This window comes from Fringilla coelebs, assembly GCF_963513975.1.
Source record: "Fringilla coelebs genome assembly, chromosome: 30".
Lineage (NCBI taxonomy): Eukaryota > Metazoa > Chordata > Aves > Passeriformes > Fringillidae > Fringilla > Fringilla coelebs.
In genome coordinates this window covers 472,411-489,941 of record NC_140056.1, presented here as the reverse complement: position 1 = coordinate 489,941, position 17,531 = coordinate 472,411, and the positions used below count along the sequence as shown (strand labels likewise).

General features: G+C 60.4%; 1 protein-coding gene across 6 annotated transcripts in view; it reads left to right on the top strand.

Moving 5' to 3' along the window:
* Nucleotides 1–17,531, top strand: part of HDAC7 (histone deacetylase 7) — a 61,253-nt gene that overhangs the window by 14,362 nt on the left and 29,360 nt on the right. For 2 of the 6 annotated variants that reach the window (XM_084223426.1, XM_084223421.1), the window contains exon 1: nucleotides 10,338–10,732. The exons of 1 other annotated variant lie outside the window; for it this stretch is intronic. In XM_084223426.1, coding sequence (XP_084079552.1) covers nucleotides 10,681–10,732 — 52 coding nt within the window. In that variant the 5' untranslated portion in view covers nucleotides 10,338–10,680. Of the gene's footprint in view, nucleotides 1–3,169; nucleotides 3,274–5,617; nucleotides 5,637–10,337; nucleotides 10,733–16,014; nucleotides 16,084–17,531 lie in introns of those variants that run through there. 3 more of the 6 variants (XM_084223423.1, XM_084223425.1, XM_084223424.1) reach the window with 3 other exon arrangements.

The window sequence follows — 17,531 nt, the reverse complement described above, 5'->3', positions numbered from 1 at the left end:
TGGGTGGGCCAGCCCCATCAGCTCCCTGTTCCCAGGGCTCCAGGCGGGTCAGCCCCATCAGTTCCCTGTTCCCAGGGCTCCAGGCGGGTCAGCCCCATCAGCTCCCTGCTCCAGGTGGGCCAGCCCCATGCCAGGAGCTCTCTGGCTGCAGCCCAAATTCCCAGCTCCATGAACTGGGCGGGCTGGCCGCGCTGCGCTCCTGTCTGACCGAAACCGAGTCACTCCTCACCTGCTGCTGCCACCACCTGCGGGGCCTCCTCTGCTCAAGATGCTCCCGTTTGCAGAGGGAAGGGGAAGCCTGGGAAGGGGAGTGAGGCAGATCAGAGCTCGGGGTGCCCAGGGGTCCCTGAGAGGCTCCTGGATGGGGGATGAGCGTTGGCAGAGCTGCTGAGCGCAGGGCTGCCTGTGCCCCCCATGCCCGGGTCATCCCCTGGCATCTCCTTGTGCCTCCTGCCCTTTGGGAGGCCAGGCCAGCCCTGCAGACATCCCCAGCCTCGTCCTTGTCTTTTCCAGCTCTCTGCCTCGCTGCATGGCTCGGGAGCAGAGCAAAGCAGAGAAAAGTCTCAGGTGGGAAACCACCACCCTTTCCCACCCATTTCCTCCTCCTGGCAGCCCGAGACCTTCTCCTGACCCTTGTCCACCCCTTCCATTAGGGCTGAGCTCCTGTGGGAGCCCCCCTGCTCGCCCTGGGCTGGCTCTGGGACCCCGGACGAGCCCGGGCAGCCTGGAGCGCCTTTGTCTGCTCCGCCGACGGTCGGAGGGTTGCACAACGTGTGGGGGTGAAGCACATCCATCTCCACGGATCAAAATAACCCCTTCCTTTCTTCCTTTCTTTCTTTCCCAACCGGCAGCGGGTTCTGCAATATCCCCTGCCTGGCACAGCAGAGCCCCGCCTGGCCGGCCGCGGGAGGAGGGACTCAGAAAGGGAAGCGGTGCCTCCTTTTCCAGGCTAAAAATACCAGCTGTGCTTCCAAAATAATCTCAGTTCGATGATCTCCATTGGCCCCCAGGGCTGCTGAGATTCCCCAGTAATCCAGCCTGAGCTCCTCACCCCGATGGAGGAAGGTCTTTTGCTCTTGGAGGCAGGTTTGGCTCTTGGTGTTCGCAGAATTTTTGAATGGGATTTGAATGGGATTGATGGGAGAAGCCAGACTGCTGCTCCTCCTACTGCTTCTATTTCAAAATGGGATTGGGAAAAATTCACCGATTTGGAAGTTGAATACAGGGACCAGGAAAACTCTGGTTTTCCAGCCCATCCCAAAACAATCTGTTAATTTGTAGGGGAAAACCACCAGCTTCCTCCAGGATGTGCTGGGGTATATTCCCATGGGTTGTGGTGTGGTTTTTGGGGGCGCCCTGTGCAGAGACAGAGGTTGGACTAGATGATCCGTGTGTCTCCCTTCCCACTCAGGCTGTTCCATGGTTCCTCCCCATGATTCTGCACCGGAGTGGAATGATCTGCAGGAATTGTGGGGCTGGCTGAGCCCAGCTTGTCCTTCCTGATGAGTTTGAGCCTTTGGAATGATGAATTTAAGGGAATTCAGGGCACTGGACAGCAGGCAGAGCTCGATGGGGAGGATGAATCCCCTTCTCCAGCTGCTGTTCAGGCAATGGTCCCCACCACTCTCCCCTCTGGTTGGCTCCACTCAGTAATATGCAAATTTATGCAGAGCGGGGCCCGCTGGGACTTAGTTGTGAAGTTATTGACGGTTCTCAGAATGAGCTGTTAGTCACAAAAACCTTGTCAGGGCCATTTGGGTGTTGCTGGGGCTCTGCAGGGACCAGGGCTGAGACTTCTGTTCTGGTGCTATTTTCCAAATCAGAGAGGCATTAAGTGTAACCTCGGTAATTCTGAATTATTTAAAAAGCTGCTGTCACTGCTCTGCACTGAGCTGCCAGGTGCTGTTTGAGGGCTGTGCCTCTCCTCACCTGAGGTTTCATTGTGGATCAACGAGGCTTTGGAAATGAAAGGGAAGGAAAGGCTGGTCTTGAAGAGAAGAGACATAAATTAAAGTGAAAGAGAAAGCCCTGGAGGTGGGTGAGATGCACCCTGAAACCTCCCAGCTTCAGCAGGTGCCGAAAATAACCACTCTGTAAGCAGGGTTACCAATGTGGCGGCCCGTGAGCTCAATGTGTAACTTCCCAGAGCTGTTTTGGTATCATAAAGAGCGAGCAAAATAACTCAGCAAAAGCACATCCCTGCCCACCCGTGTTTCGGTGCTGCCTCACTGCACCCACTGACCACAGAGACTCCGGGGCTGCAGCTGAGCAGGGCTCCTCACCCTGGGACTGGGCAGGGCTTTGCTCTGCGTCTGAAATGATTTCTTCCTTGGAAAAGAGAAGTGTAATTCCGTGGTTGGAGAATCCCCCCGCGCTTTGGAGTTCCTGGGAAAGCAGCTGTTCCCTCGCCGAGGAGCTGCTCCCTGCTGGCAGCGGGGGAACCTCGGGGTCTCACTGGGCTTTTGGGCAGGATTTGAAGCCCGTGAGCACAGACACCTCCCTCCCTGGCTCTGAATTGGTTCCGTTGCTTTCTTTGAGGTGCTCGGCTCCCCTGGTCGCTGCGTGGGGATGCTCCCGGTGTCCTGTGCTCAGCTCATCCCGCGGGATGCTCCTGCCTGTCCTGTGCTCAGCTCATCCCGCGGGATGCTCCTGCCTGTCCTGTGCTCAGCTCATCCCGCGGGATGCTCCCTCTCTCCTGCCCCGGGCTCACCCCCGCTCGCCCCGGTGCGGCGGGAATTGCCCCGTCCCGGTCCCCCGGGGGATGCAGGAGCCCTGGCAGGGAGCGAGACACCTGGAACGGGCAGGTGCCAGGTGGAAGCGCTCGGCTCCAACTCGGTGCCCGGAGCTCTCCCCAGGCTCGGCCGTTCTGCCGCCCCTCTCCCAGCACTTTGGTGGCTCCGCCATCACCCGGGATGGACGGGCTCGGGCTCAAGTTTGGCATCCAGCGACCAGCGCTCGGCCCCGATTCCCGCTGCCCGGGTCTCTCCAGCCGCTGGAAGTCGCCGCTCCCGGTCCCTCGTGTCGCGGAGCTCTGACCCGGAACGCGCCGCCCGCCCCCGGCCCGTCCGGTCCCGGCCCGTCCCGGGGGCGGAGCGGCAGCGCCCGCAGCTCCCGCCGGGGCCGCCCCGCTCCGCCCGCCCGGTTCCGGAGCGGCGGCGCAGGTGGAGCCGAAGCCCGCGGAGTCCCCGCGCGGCCCGGCCGGGGCCGCCCCCGCCCCGCCGCCCCCCCCCAAGGACGCTCCGGCATCGCCTCGGCCGCCGCCGCCAGCGCAAGGTAGGCACCGGGACAAGGGGACACCGGGACACCGGGACGGCGGCCAGGGGCAGTCGCGGGTCTGTCACCCCCGGGGGTTGTGGGGTCCCCGGCCCCTCTCCCCGTCCCGGCTCGACTCCGTTCCCCGCAGATGGGAGCAGCCCCCGCTCCGGGCGGCTCCGTTCGCCCCCTCCCCAGGTGCTGCAGCCCCTGCTCCCGGAGCCCCCGGTGCTGGCAGGCTCCTGGGAGCGCGATGGGCTGGACGGGGAGCGCCCGTCCCGGGGGTGTCCGGCCCCGGCAGTGCCTGGCCGGGGTCTGCAGCTCCAGCCGGGGCTCGCTGGGGTTGCGGTGACCCCGTTCCGACGGACAGCTGCTGGCAGGGCTGTCACCCCCGGGACCGGAGGCGCTGTGCCGGTGCCGGGGGAAGCGTCGGGGGATGGCGACTCGCAGAGCAGCTGATGCAGCCCGTGTCCCCTGGAATGTGTGCCAGGACCGGCTGCCAGAGCTGAGGGAGGGAGCTCGGGCTCACGAGGCCCGCGGACCCGCCGCTGCCTTGGACAGCAAGTGCTCAGATGTGGCGAAGCCGAGCCTGTGGTTTGCTGGAATGTTTTTGTGCTGATCCGGTTGCCTTTCCCTTCGGAAGCATGTGCAGGGAGCGCGAGGGCAGAGGAGCAGCAGCGTTGCCGGGCTTGCCCTTGGTGCATTTGCTGCAAGAGCACTTCTCTGTGTCCAAATACCTTGTGGGAAAAGGATGTGCCCTGGGAAAAGAGCTGTGGATGCCCCAAATACCCCGGATCCGTCTGCCAGAGCCACGAGCCAGCGCAGCCCTCAGATCTGTGCGCCGTCCAAGTTTTGCCCCGTGCTGGCAATCCCTGGGCTCCCAGAAAGCAGCTTCCCACACCTTTTTGCACGGTAAAGGTGCTGTCCGTGCTCTGGAGGCTTTGCTGAGTAATGGGATGTTGGGAGGCTCCTGCGGAGGAGGTGTGGGATGTGCTGGACACGGCTGGCCGGGAGAGATGAGGTGTCACTCACGGCAGAGGGAGGGAAGCGAGTGGCCGCAGGGTTTGGATTCTGCCGTGGTGTTTTCAGACAGGATGAGCTGTGAGTGGTCCTGCCCCGGGTTTGTTCCAGCAGGCAGGGCCCCGGGAGGATGGGGAGTGTGGGCCCCGCTCCGAGGGTCCGGATGCAGTGCCTCTGAGCAGATGTTTGCACAGGGTTCCAGCCTGAAATCTCAGCCTTTCTCAGGGGATCTCAGGCGCTTCCTGGTTTGCAGCGAGGGTCGGAGGATTTCAGCACTTCCTACTCTCTGCCTGATGTGAGCAGGAAGTGGGAGCATGAAAATGGCAGCAGAGGCTCTGGCAGTGGGGCTGGAAGCTCAGCAGGGAGCGTGTGGGGTGGTTACACCTGTCCTGAGCAGGGTCCTGAGCCCTTCAGGTGTGTCCTTTGGGAAGGGCCAGGTCCCCATGTCAGGCTGGCCCCAGAGTGAGTCCCCTCCTGCAGCTCAGGGATGGAGCTGAGCGTGGACGGGCACACGGGAGCGTGTCATTTCCTGCAGTTATTAAATGGCTTCATTGGGAACCTCCCCGGGGCAGGGAGAGGCTTTGGCTGGGTGCTGGCTGCTGTGCCGGGCGGCTCTGAGCTGGCAGGGGCGTTTCCGTGCGACACCGAGCTCTCTGTGGAGCAGCAAAGGGAGAAACTCCGCATCCTCCTGCGGCTGTGGGCCTGGATTTGAGCAGAGAGATGGGGAATTGGGGTGGCTGGAGCACGAGTGGCTGGCCCTGGCTCCTGTGTTCACATTTGGCTGGGTGGGGATTGGAGTCAAGGCCCAGCTTCTGTCAGGGGCTCAAAGTCCTCTGAGGCTCCGGGGGTGTGAGTGGCCACATCAATGACTTTGGGACACTTGATGCCAGAAAGTTCCCCCACCGTGGGACACTGGGATAGGAACAATTCTGGGGAAGCTGAGAGGCAGTGCTGCGAAACTCTGAACCATTTAGAAACTGTTGAAAGAAAAATGAGGTTTGAAAACGTCAGTTGTAAGGAGACCTTGTGTGTTTGGAGTCTGTGGCTCAGATTTTCAGGCTTTTTCCTGTTCCAGCCATGGGACACAATGGCATACGTGCTTTTTCAGTGAGTCTGGGAAATCCTGCAATCATGGATTTAACAGCTGGGACCTTGAGGAGGGGAAAAAACAAACAAGTGTGTTGGCAAGGCTCCGAAACCAGGCAGCTCCTTCTGCCCCACTGCCCGACTCCAGCAGGGGAGGTGGCGAATCTCCTCTTCCATCTCTGGTTCAGACATCAAACCTGAGTTGTTCTGATCTGATTTATTACCTTTTGATCTCCATCCAGCCCCGTCTCTGCTCTCTGGGACAGCACAGGAGGGAGGTGAGTCAGTGCCGGAGCTGGAGCTGCCGATCCTCGCCGCGTCTGTCTCATCCCCTTGCTATGCTCCCCGAGGGCAGGAATGCATCCGTCCGGTTCAGGCTCTGCCGGCTGCCCATTAACAGCTTCTCTGCTGACTCGGGTGTCCCTGCCGAGGCGGGGAGGGGACACAGGGCCGCAGCAGCGTGTGCTGCCCGTCCCGAGCGGGGTCAGGCTGGGGCAGCCCCTGGGAGCTCCCGCCTGGCACGGCCGGTCCGGCTCTGCGGCTCTGAGCGCCCTAAAAACGCCTCGGGAAGCGCTGCTGGGAGCAGCCCTGCCAGGAGCAGCCCCGCGATGTTTTCTGCCTCTCTTGGTGCCTTCACGCACGGGGTTTGCTCCTGGTCACCCCACGCCCTCCTCCTTGGACCGGCTGCTCTGCTCCAGGTGCCCTTCCCGAAGGGCAGGGCAGGCCAGGGTTTGTTGGGGACAATTCTGTCACTGGGGGAAGGTCTGAATTGGCACATTTGCTGTTTGATGTGATGGAGCCATGAAGCTTCCGAGGGGGTGGCCAGAGTTCAGGGTGTGCAGGGCTGGTAAACGTTCACTTTTCAGCAGAAAACCCGGGACTTGTTAAGCCGAGCCAAGGAACTTTAGGAGAGCAGCTCTGGCCTGCAGACTGCAGGCGAGGGATTTGTTTTCTTTCTGTGTCCTGGAGAGCTCTGTCTTCCCCTGAAGCTGCCTTCCTTCCCGATATAGCAGCAGTTGCTAACTCTGAATGAATGTGCCGAATTCCGCCGCTTGCCTCGGGGCTCGGGCAGAGCCAGGAGGCCTGGGTGGCACTGTCCCAGCCTCCCGTCACTCTGTCAAAAGCAAAAATAGCAAACAGAGCCCCAGTGCCCGTTGGAGCCAGTCTGGAGCTTTCCCAGACTCACCGTGGAGGCGGCTCAGCGTCGCTGAGGTGGCAGAGCTGGGGGTGCCACAGGTCCCTGTCCCTGTCCCTGTCACTGTCACTGTGTCCCTGTCACCATGTCACTGTCCCTGTGACACTGTCACTGTGTCACTGTCCCTGTCACTGTCCCTGTCACCATATCCCTGTCACCGTGCTGGTGCCTCTTGGGCAGCATCCAAGGATGATGAGGAAAGAGCCTTGAGTCATCGCCACGCTGTCACCCAGGGAGGCCTCCAGCAGGGAGGGGACATCCTGAGGGTGGGTCTCCATGGAGGTCCCAGCCCCACAGAGGGGCTGGAGCGGAGCAGTGGCCTCACATCTGACCCCTGCACACATCCAGCCCACCTTTGGGTTTGTTTGTGACCCCTGCACCCACCCAGCCCACCTGTGGGTTTGTTTGTGACCCCTGCACCCATCCAGCCCACCTTTGTTGGTTTCCTCCACCTAAAACTTCAGTCTCAAGGCCAGCTGTGGTGTTTGGCTCCTGCCAGGAGAATGAGGATGGTGTTTGTGGGGTTTGCCCTGCCCCTCAGCACAGTCACAGACCGCCCTGACACCCGGATCCATCGGGTTTGGCCCCGTGAGCTGCTGGTGTCCAGGAGCAGGAACAATGCCAGCGGGAGAATTGGCTCTTCCACAGGGCTGCATTGCAGAGCTGGATCAAAACACGGCTCACACCAGGGCAAAACAAACCCTGCTGGGCTGGGCACGCTCTGCCCCGTGCTGAAAGGTGGCACCAGAGGCAGGAACAGCAGGACAGAGGTGCAGGAGCTGGGGGCAGAGCTGGGAACCGGGGCTGGCTCACCCTGCTCACCAGCAGAGCCTGGTTTCTCCTCACAGAGAGAATTTGTACGTGTGTGGGGTGAACCTGTCAGTGGTGCTGGTCCAGAGCGCCCTCCCAGTGTCTCCCTGGGTCCTCCCCTGTCTCACCTGGGTCATGTGCTTCTCTGAAAGATCACGGTGTGTCCAAGGAGCCTCTGGAGCATCCTGCAGCCCTGGAAGTGCCCTGGAGCTCAGCTCCAGAGAGCTGGAAGGCAGTTCTCCTGGGAGGAGCAGCTCCCTGCTGCTGCAGGAAGGAGTCGGGATGTGGTGATGGGATCAGCTCTCTGGGGATGCTCTTGAGCCTCCAGGGAGGGAGGATCTCCCATGGAGGGAGGATCTCCCATGGAGGGAGGATCTCCTGTGGAAGGAGGATCTCTCATGGAGGGAGGATCTCTCATGGAAGGAGGATCTCCTGTGGAAGGAGGATCTCTCATGGAAGGAGGATCTCTCATGGAAGGAGGATCTCCTGTGGAAGGAGGATCTCTCATGGAAGGAGGATCTCTCACAGAAGGAGGATCTCTCACAGAAGGAGGATCTCTCACAGAAGGAGGATCTCTCATAGAAGGAGGATCTCTGACAGAAGGAGGATCTCTCACAGAAGGAGGATCTCTCACAGAGGGAGGGGAAAGCTGCTGATGCTGAGGCTGCTTTTTCATAAGCTGCTGTTGCGTAAGGGGAGCCTTGGGCAGCACAGAAAATGTGGAGAACTTCCTCGCAGTGCTGGAGACAAAGCCAGGATTGCTCTCTCAATCTCTTTCCTCCTTTTTGCTTTCCTGAACTTCAAGGCTTATGTAAATTCCCCAGGTTTGCCCAGGGCTCGATGCACTGATGATAACTTTCACTCGTAGCCTGGGGGTGCAACTTCCACATGAAAATTGTCTCTTCTGCCCCTGCCTTGGCCTCTTTGCCCCATCCAGCTGCCTGCAGCAGTTCTGGGGAGGCTGCTGGAAGCAGCTCAGGGTTATCCTCAGTGGCTGCAGGGTGGGAATGCTCACAGCAGAGCTGCCTCCGAGGTTGGCTCTGTCCCTTCTCCCACATCCCCTGCCCTGCTCAGCCCCGGGTTTTGCCGTGTCCTTCCTGTCACCTGTGTGTCACCCTGCTCTCTCTGTCCTGCTCTGGGAGCCTGGCACTGGCTCCTGGCTGTCGCCTGATGGAGGCACACAGAGCTCCCGGCTGCAGGAGCCTGTGTTGAGCTCAGCACATCCCTGCCTCGGCTGCTCCTTCCTCCAGGGCTGCACCCACCCCTCTCTGCAGGGCTGGGCACAGAGTGCAGGGGGCAGAGAGGGTCCCCATGCCAAGGGACAGTCCCTGCCATGGCTGGCTTTGTCTGGGCCCTGTCACCTGCTGGCACGGGGACAGCAGGGCTGGGATAATTGAGCTGCACGTTCAGCAGATCTGTGGCTGTGGTGGTTATTCAGCCTTTGGAAGCTGGGTTTAACTGGAAGGCCTTAATTGGCCGTCACTGTCTGGGTGAGGGGTGGAATCAGAGGTGCCCTGCTCCCCCTCATGCCCTGGGTAAGTTTTGGAGGGTGTTTTTAGAACAGACTGTTTGGAGAATTCAGTTATTTCATTGAATTACAGGGTGGTTTAGGATGGGAGGTGCCTTAAAGCTCATCTGGTGCCCCCCTGCCATGGGGGGCACCCCATCTTTCCCTGTCCCGGGGTGCTCCCAGCCCTGTCCAACCTGGCTTGGACACTTCCAGAGATCCAGGGGCACCCACAGCCTCTCTGGGCACCCTGTGCCAGAGCCTGCCCACCCTCACAGGGAGGAATTTCCTCCTAATTGGCACTGTAGACTCTCTCAGTCTGGCTGGTGACTTACTCCTGACCAAAAACCCAGGAGAAGTCACATTTCTGGGATGTGAGTGAGCTGGCAGAGCTCTGTGGCATCACGAGGGATGGACACGCTGTGAACTGGCAGGGACTGGTTTCAGGTGCTGAGTTTGATCTGCACAAACTGCAGCTTGTGTGTTTGTTTTCCTGGTATCTAAGGGTCCAGAGATCTCCCAGAATTGCCATTCAAATTTCCCTGCATTAATCTTGATGCTGGTTGTTAACCAGGACCAGATCTTTCCACCCCACATCTGGTGGCTGGGTGCAATCCCAGCCCTTCCTTCCAGGGGTGAGCTGAGCCAGGAGCTTGAGGGGCTGCTTGGGCAGAGCTGGGATTTGGGATCTGGGCTTTGGGATTTGGCATCTGGGCTTTGGGATCTGGGCTTTGGGATCTGGGCTTTGGACTTTGGGCTTTGGGATTTGGCATCTGGGATCTGGGATTTGGGATCTGGGATCTGGGATCTGGGATCTGGGCTTTGGGCTTTGGGATTTGGGATCTGGGATTTGGGATCTGGGATTTGGGATTTGGGCTTTGGGATCTGGGATTTGGGATCTGGGATTTGGGCTTTGGGCTTTGGGGGTGCTCTGGATGCCTCAGTCCTGTCGGTTCCCTTTGAGGCTCCTTTGGCCACAGCAGCATCTCTGCAATTCCTGCTCCACGGAGGTGCCTGGGCAGGCTGAACCTGTGGCAGCAGGCTCGGCTCAACATGGGCTCGGGGGGTTTGTGCTGGGTTTGGGCTCACCCCAGTGCAGAGATGCCATGGCCACACTGGGCTGCACCTCTGCCCTTCCCACTGGGCTCAACCCCAGGGATGCTCGGGGCACTTTGGGGCTGGGGACAGCCCCAGAGGGGTCCCAGTGCTGCCCCTTGGGGGGACAGGGGTGGCCTGGGGGCTGTCACAGCGCTGGCCTCACCCCAAGGGTGCTCCCAGCAGCTCTACCTGCTGCGACCCGCGTCTGTCTCGGTGAGGTGAGAGTTGTTGTGCAGAGTTTCCTCTTTTATATCCTCTTATGTCACGCAGCCCCGGCGCTGAGCGCGCCCGAAATAGCTGCCAATCCCGGGAGGTTTCACTTCAAGCTCTCTATTCTTGGCTCGCCGGCGTTACTCAGTCATGAGCTCAGGGAGCGCGGCGTGAGGAGCAGCAGCCGGTGCCATGCAGGGCTCCTGCCCCCGGCCCCGGGTGGCTCCGAGGGGACAGTGCGGGCACAGCCCGGCTCGGCAGGCGCGCAGCCGCGGGCTCTGAGGGACCGCGGCCGGCTGGGGCTGCGCTGAGCGCGGAGGAGCCGCTCCGGGACGGGATGAGTCAGTTCTGAGAGGCTGCTCCGCCGCCCCGGCCGCGTCTGACCCAGCTCGGCACGGCCCACAGGCTCTCCCTGCTGCCGAGGACGGGCTGGGCGGCAGGGATGAAGCAGAAGTGAGCGTGGGATGCGGAGCCGCGGCTTCCCGGGAGCGGAACTCGCTGGATGTTCTCAGGGCTGGGGATCTGCACCGCGCTGGTGATGTTCAGCCCGTCCTGTAAGTGCCTCTCCCGTCCCTGGGCGTTTGTTTGTTCCTTCCCTGCACGGCCGCGAGCCCTGGCAGGGCTGGGGGAAGGTGTGAAGGGAGCATCCCTCAGGATGATCAGGGACAGGGAACAGCGCCAGGTTCGCTCCTGGGCCTGGGGTGGAGCTGCTGCCAGTGTCGGGTGGGCACGGCCACCAGCAGGGCCAGCTCAGGGCACTGATGGGCACGGCCACCAGTGGGGCCAGCTCAGGGCACTGATGGGCACGGCCACCAGCAGGGCCAGCTCAGGGCACTGATGGGCCACCAGTGGGGCCAGCTCAGGGCACTGATGGGGACAGCCACCAGCAGGGCCAGCTCAGGGCACTGATGGGCCACCAGCGGGGCCAGCTCACGGCGCTGGGTGTTGATGTCCCAGCTCGGGTTGCTCTGCAGCCTTGGAGCCACAGCATCGGTCCCAGCTGCAGCAGCAGGCACAGGACAGGCTCCTCTCTCAGCTGCATTTTCTGGCTCCTCTCTCAGCTGCATTTTCTGGCTGTTTCAGAGTGAACTCTCGAGTTGCCCACCAGCTCTGCTCAGATCTGGTGAAGGCGCTGCTTGGGTGGCTGCAGGGGTTGTGCTTCCACAGGCTTTGGCTATTTTTGAGGGTGCTTCTTGGGAGGAACCTCATTTTCCAGACTTCCTTTCAATTCCTTTAACACTTTCAAGCTCTTCTGCCTGACTCCAGCCTTGCATTGGGTGCATTTCCACCCCAGCCGGCATCCTGCCCCTGGGGGAGTTATGGCACGGGGGAAAAAGCCCTTCCTGGGTGGGAAAGGTGCTGTGGTGGCTTTGGCCGGGCTGGGAGGCGCTCGGGGCTCTGTACGTGGGGTTGCTGGGGAGTTGTGTTGTGCTCTGAGCTCGCATCCTGCCTCGCTGCGGGGAGCGGTCACGTGCGCGCGAGGCCTTTGTCCTGCGCCTCGCTGCTTTTTTTAAAATTTATTTTTAGGTGCTCTCTGGCTTCCTCTTCCTCCTGCGCCGCGCTGCACTCCCTCTTTCTAACTCCCTCTTCTAGGATTGCTTTTCTGAACAGTCAGTTCCTCCTTAAAGCCATTTTTGCAGGCCTTTGTCTGCGCTTGGGAGCCGGCCCAGTTTGGCCTTAGCAGCTGCTGGCTGCTCTGGGTAAGCAAGAACAAATAAAGGTTTACACTGAATGAATCATTTGAGCCTTATCTGTCCTTCCCAGTCGGGACAGCTGTGCAGCTCCTGCTGCAGTGCCTGGAGGGCATGGAGCCTCCTCAGAAAGCTCCTCCTGCCCCTGGCCGCCCTTTGCAGGTTTGTGCTGCTGGTGCCAGGGCTGCCCCAGCCAGCCCCTCCTGTCCTGAGCCCCATCCCATGCTTGGCTGGGAAGCTCCACTCAGGAATGGCTCCTTTTCCAGGAGCACTTGTTCCTCTCGGCTGCTTCGGCCTCACGGATGCCTTGGGCGGTTTGGTCGCTGGGTGAAAATGCAGAAGGGTCGTGGTGGGAGCCAGATCCTGGTGGGATCCTGGTTGTGGTGGGATCCTCATCCTGGTGGGATCCTGGTTGTGGTGGGATCCACGTCATGGTGGGATCCATGTCATGGTGGGATCCTCATCCTGGTGGGATCCTCATCCTGGTGGGATCCTGGTTGTGTTGGGATCCACATCCTGGTGGGATCCTGGTTGTGGTGGGATCCACGTCATGGTGGGATCCAGGTCATGGTGGGATCTTCACCGTGGGATCCTCATCCTGATGGGATCCACGTCATGGTGGGATCCACGTCATGGTGGGATCTTCACCGTGGGATCCTCATCCTGCTGGGATCCTCATGGTGGATGGGCTTTGAAGGCAGACAGGGTGCGTGGCGATGAGCTCCTGGCATCCCCCGGGCTGTGGGACACAGTGTGGCACTCAGTGGTGTGGCTTTGCTGGTTTCAGAGGCAGGATTTGCAGATAAGTGTCTGTAGTTTAATAACAAATAACAAATGTTTAATAACAAACGTGGGAGGAGGGAGGAGACAAAGGCAGATAAAGCCTCGGGCTCGTGCCTGGGGAGTTTGGATCTGACACCAAGGTGAGGAGTCGACCAGAGCTTCTTGGACCCTGGGCATGGAGGGTTCCTGGGGGATACCCTGGCAGCCAGAGGCCTGGATCCATCCCCCCTTCCCCTGCCCTGGCAGCTCCCAGTGCCCCGTGCCAGGCTGAGCAAACAGAGCCAGCACAGCCCCACCAGGCTGGGGTGGAACCTGCTTTTCTCCTAGGCAGAGCAGCTCTCTGCCTTTTACCGTGAGTGCACCCAGCCAGGCTTGACTCCTCTGCCCTTAACTCATTTTTTAGCCTTTAGGTGGACGGGGCAAACGTCCTGCTGGGTTTGTGCAGGCAGTGTGTGTGGAGCTGTGGGGCTGGGCTGTGTTGTGACACCTCATCTGCTGCAGTGGGATGCTGAATCCCCCCTTCCCCACCAGCTGCAGGCTCCGTGAAGCGAGCAGGAATAATTCACCTGGATTAAACCACCAATCCTCCCTCTCCTCCTGAGGCTCTGCCGCCGTAAACAGCCGGGGCTGGGGTAGGTGAGCGGAGGCAGCACAACCCTGCCAAGGCCTCGTGTCCACAAATGACTAAATCCTGCCTGAAAAGTCAAAGTATGAAAACATTATTTTTTGGGTTTGGCTGAGCCCCGTGGATTGCTGGGATCGAGCCACCTTGGCTGCCTCTGGACACTGCCTGCGGCTCTGCCCACCTTGCAGCCGGCGAGGAGGGTGGAGGAAGGCTGGGGAGGGCAGGGGAGGGTCTGGTGGGGATTTGGGGGTGCCAGGGGTCACCTGAGGGCTGGGCCAGGAGCCTCGCTGGGCCCCGAGGTGGGTCTGTCACCCTGGCCTTTGAGCACAAGCAGGGCAGGACCTGCCTCTGCATCCCTGCTCCCAGATTGCTTCTCCTTCCTGTGCTCCCATCTCTGGCTGCCTGGGCTGGGGAATTTCCTGATGCTGGTGATGGATAACGATGGATAACTGCTGTGGGGCTTTGGATAGCGCTGCTGTGGGGCTTTGGATAGCACTGCTGTGGGCTTTGGATAATGTTGATGTGGGGCTTTGGATAATGTTGATGTGGGGCATTGTCTCCCATGGATGGGTGACACTGCTGTGGGGCTGTCTCCCATCCATGGGTGACACTGCTGTGGGGCTGTCTCCCATCCATGGGTGACACTGCTGTGGGGCTGTCTCCCATCCATGGGTGACACTGCTGTGGGGTTGTCTCCCATGGATTGGTGACACTGCTGTGGGCTCTCTCCCATCTCAGCCTCTCGGGGCAAGCCAAGCTCATTCCCAGCTCTCTGGGCTCTCACAGCTCTCACCCGCTGGCAGGGCCAGCGCCTGGCTGGATCCAGAGGTGGTTTGTGGGTGGATGCCTGGTTTGGGATCCCTGATCTGGGTTTGGGATCCCTGATCTGGGTTTGGGATCCCTGCTCTGGGATCCCTGCCCCGTTCCCAGGTACCCGGGGCCGCCGGCACAGGGCTGGCAGCCACCAGCCCCCGGTGCAGAGCCAGGCCCGGCGGTGAGACGCTGGTATGTGAGATGTAAACTCAATCCCAAAGTTTAGATTACAGCCCTGTGAAAAACATCAGCTCCCCTAAATGGAGCCCAGATGGTGGCGGAAGCCTCGAAGCTGAGGGCCAGGAATTGCAGGAACCGTGTGAGCAAAGGGCCAGGGGCCGTGGGGGAGGAGAGGAAGGGAGCTGGGGTTATGGCAGGGAGGGTCAGCTCCTGAACCAGGCTGGGGTTATGGCAGGGAGGGTCAGCTCCTGAACCAGGCTGGGGTTATGGCAGGGAGGGTCAGCTCCTGAACCAGGCTGGTTCCTCAGAGCTGGGGTTATGTAGGGAGGGTCAGCTCCTGAACCAGGCTGGTTCCTCAGGGCTGGGGTTATGTAGGGACACAGGGCACCTGTGGGGACATGGGGCACCTGTAGGGACACAGGGCACCTGGGACACCTCCAAAATCCCTGCAGGACTGAACCTCTGCTGAGTCTGTGCTTTTGGGTGGTGCCAAGAAGCATCATGTGGGAGTGAGGAAATGGGACATCAGGTGGGAGTGAGGAAATGGGACATTGGGTAGGAGTAAGGACTGGTGACTTTGATGCTCTTAGCGCAGTGTCAGCACTGCACTGCCCACTTCAGAAAGGCTGAAAAAGCTGCAGAAAGGAGGCCCTGCCTGGCAGGGAGCGGTGAAGGTGAAGCCCAGGCTGGTTGGTTGGGCAGAGCCCACTCGAGGCCTCGGCTCCTCTGGGGCTGGAGCAGAGCAGGAGGGGTTGGAGGCAGGGGCTGAGCTGAGGTTTGCGCATTGGCCCCGTCCCTCCTGCCTGACCCATCCCGGTGACACCACATCTGAGCAGGGCTCGTGTCAAATCACAGCTCAGGGAGTCCCTGGAGCAGCATCTGCAGCTGCCCTGGCCCTGGCCAGGCTCCACGAGCCCCGGTTGCTGTTCCTGTGGGTTCCTTGGCCGCCTCCTGTTTGTGCTGCGAGGTGTGGAGCTCTATCAGCGCTGACAACGAAGCCCTGAAAGGGAGCAGGGAGCTGGGAGGGTTTGAATTGTTTTTGCCGTGGTGGGACCTTGCTGCCAGAGCTGGATCCTCGGGGTGTCTGCCTGGTTCAGTCTCACACCGTGCCTGGGTGGAGGGGCTGGGGACGGGGATGGGGCTGGGCTGGGGGAGCTGGGTGCTGCCACGGGGGGACAGCGGCTCCAGCCAGCCCAGCCCCTCACAGACGTGTCTGGGACACGGTGCCAGGAGAGCCCAGAGCGTGCAGGGCGTGCCTGGGAGGGGCGCAGGGTGTAGGACGGGGTGCTGGCACATCTGGAGGTGGGACAGAGAAACTTGCAGAAGGATTTGTGGGCTCAGCCTGGTTGGAGCTGGGGCGTGTGCTGGCTCTGCACGAATTCGTGTCCTCCCTGCTCCTCCTGGATCTCCTGGCTTGCAGGGGGAGCTGCAGCAGATCCTTGCGAAGCCCCGCCACATTCCCTCTGTCCACGTGGCTCCTGTGGTCATCCCCTCGCAGCAGCTCTTGCACATTCCTGACCCTGGGAATGAGGGATGAGGCTTGGCCAGAGCTCTCCACTGACCAGCCAGCCTGACCCCACAGCCCAGCTCAGGCAGAGGCTCCCATCCCCATGCTGGGATCTTTTTGGATCCCGTGGAGCTCCCAGTGATGGGGACACCCCAAAGGAAGATCTGTGGGATCAGCAAAGCTCCCAAAGTGACACCTCACCACAAAACCTGGTGGTTTTTGTCTTGTCAGATTATCCAGATTAACGGCAGGAACACTCTGATTTAGGCTGACTTCATGGCAGGGAGGAGGAATCCCACCCCAAAGGTCTGGCTGGGAATTGTGGCTTTCGTGCAGGCAGAAAGAGCTCCGTGAGGCAAAGGCTGAGCAGGGAATTGGGTTTGGGGCTGGGTCGGTGGATTTGAGCCTGGATGGGGCAGGGGGGGCTCCGGGGAGGGTTTGTGCAGCCTGTGCTGCTCCTGGCTCGGGCTGCAGCTCTGGCAGGGCTGGGCTGAGAGGAGCAGCCAAACAGCTGGGAGGAGAGGAGGTGCAGCCCCGGGAGCCAGGCTGTGGGAGCCGACTGCTCTGGGAGGATTCCAATGTGTTTTATCTCGCTGCAATCGTGGCCTCCACGGAGGCTGTGAGGCAGGGGCTGCCCTCCTCTCCCAGGTCCCTCCAAGGCAGGAATTCACCCGGGCACTGCCCGTGTCTGCAGCAGCCACAGCCCCTCCAGAGTCCCCTCTCTGCTGTCAGCACCCAAAATCCCAAAAGCCACCAGGGCTGGGAGAGGGATGATGATGGAGGAGGCTTCCCTGGATGGAAACCATTCCTGTGCTTCCCCACTTCCCACCCCTCCACAGCAAAACCTCTCCCCTTGCAGGGGTTTCAGCATCACTCAGCCCTTTCTCTGCCCGTCCCTGTTTGCTGCCAGCCTCTGCAGCATTCCAACCCTTGGAGCCGAGCTTGGGCTCCCCATTTTCGCTCCAGCAGCCCCTTCCACATCCCACACAGGTGTTTTTCTGTTGGGTTGCAGGTGCCCTGGCAGTGGGATGGCAAAGCAGAGCTCCCTGCCAGGCTCTGAGGGTGGATAGACCAGCTTTTCTCCTTCCCTTATCACCCTGAGCTTCGGCACACAGCTGCCCCCCACCAAAGGGCTTTTCAGTTCTTGGCAGCAAGGAGAGAATCACGGAACTGTTAAGGTGGGAAAAGACCTCCAAAATCACTGGGTTCAGCCCCTGAGGGGTTGGAGTGGCTGCAGAGGCTGGCAGCAAACAGGGATGGGCAGAGAAAGGGCTGAGTGACGCTGAAACCCCTGCAAGGGGAGAGGTTTTTCTGTGGAGGGATGGGAGAGATGGAGGCACGGGAATGGTTTCCATCCAGGGAACCCCCTTCCAGCCCTCCTCCACCCCCCAGCCCTGGTGGGTTTTCAGGATCTTGAGGGAAGATTTTGGGTCTGGTTTTGCAGAGGGGCTGAGAGGAGCCCTGGGATGCTCAAAACCAGCAAGGTTTTAAGAGGAGATTTACAGAGCAAACTGAAATAGTTTTCTTGCCTCTTCTTCCGTGGTGTGCCTTAAATCTTCTTGAGAAGGTTTTTAATTGGAGCACGCCACACTAAAAGAATAATCCCAGGTGTGAGTGGAGCCTGTCCCAGTGTTGCTGGAAATGTTCAGCAAACCGGTGAAGTTATGCCAAATTCTCAAGGGGCATTTGGAAAATGATCCCAGGGATGCACAGGGTGGGATTTTTGGGCTGTCTGTGCAGGGCCAGGGGTTGGA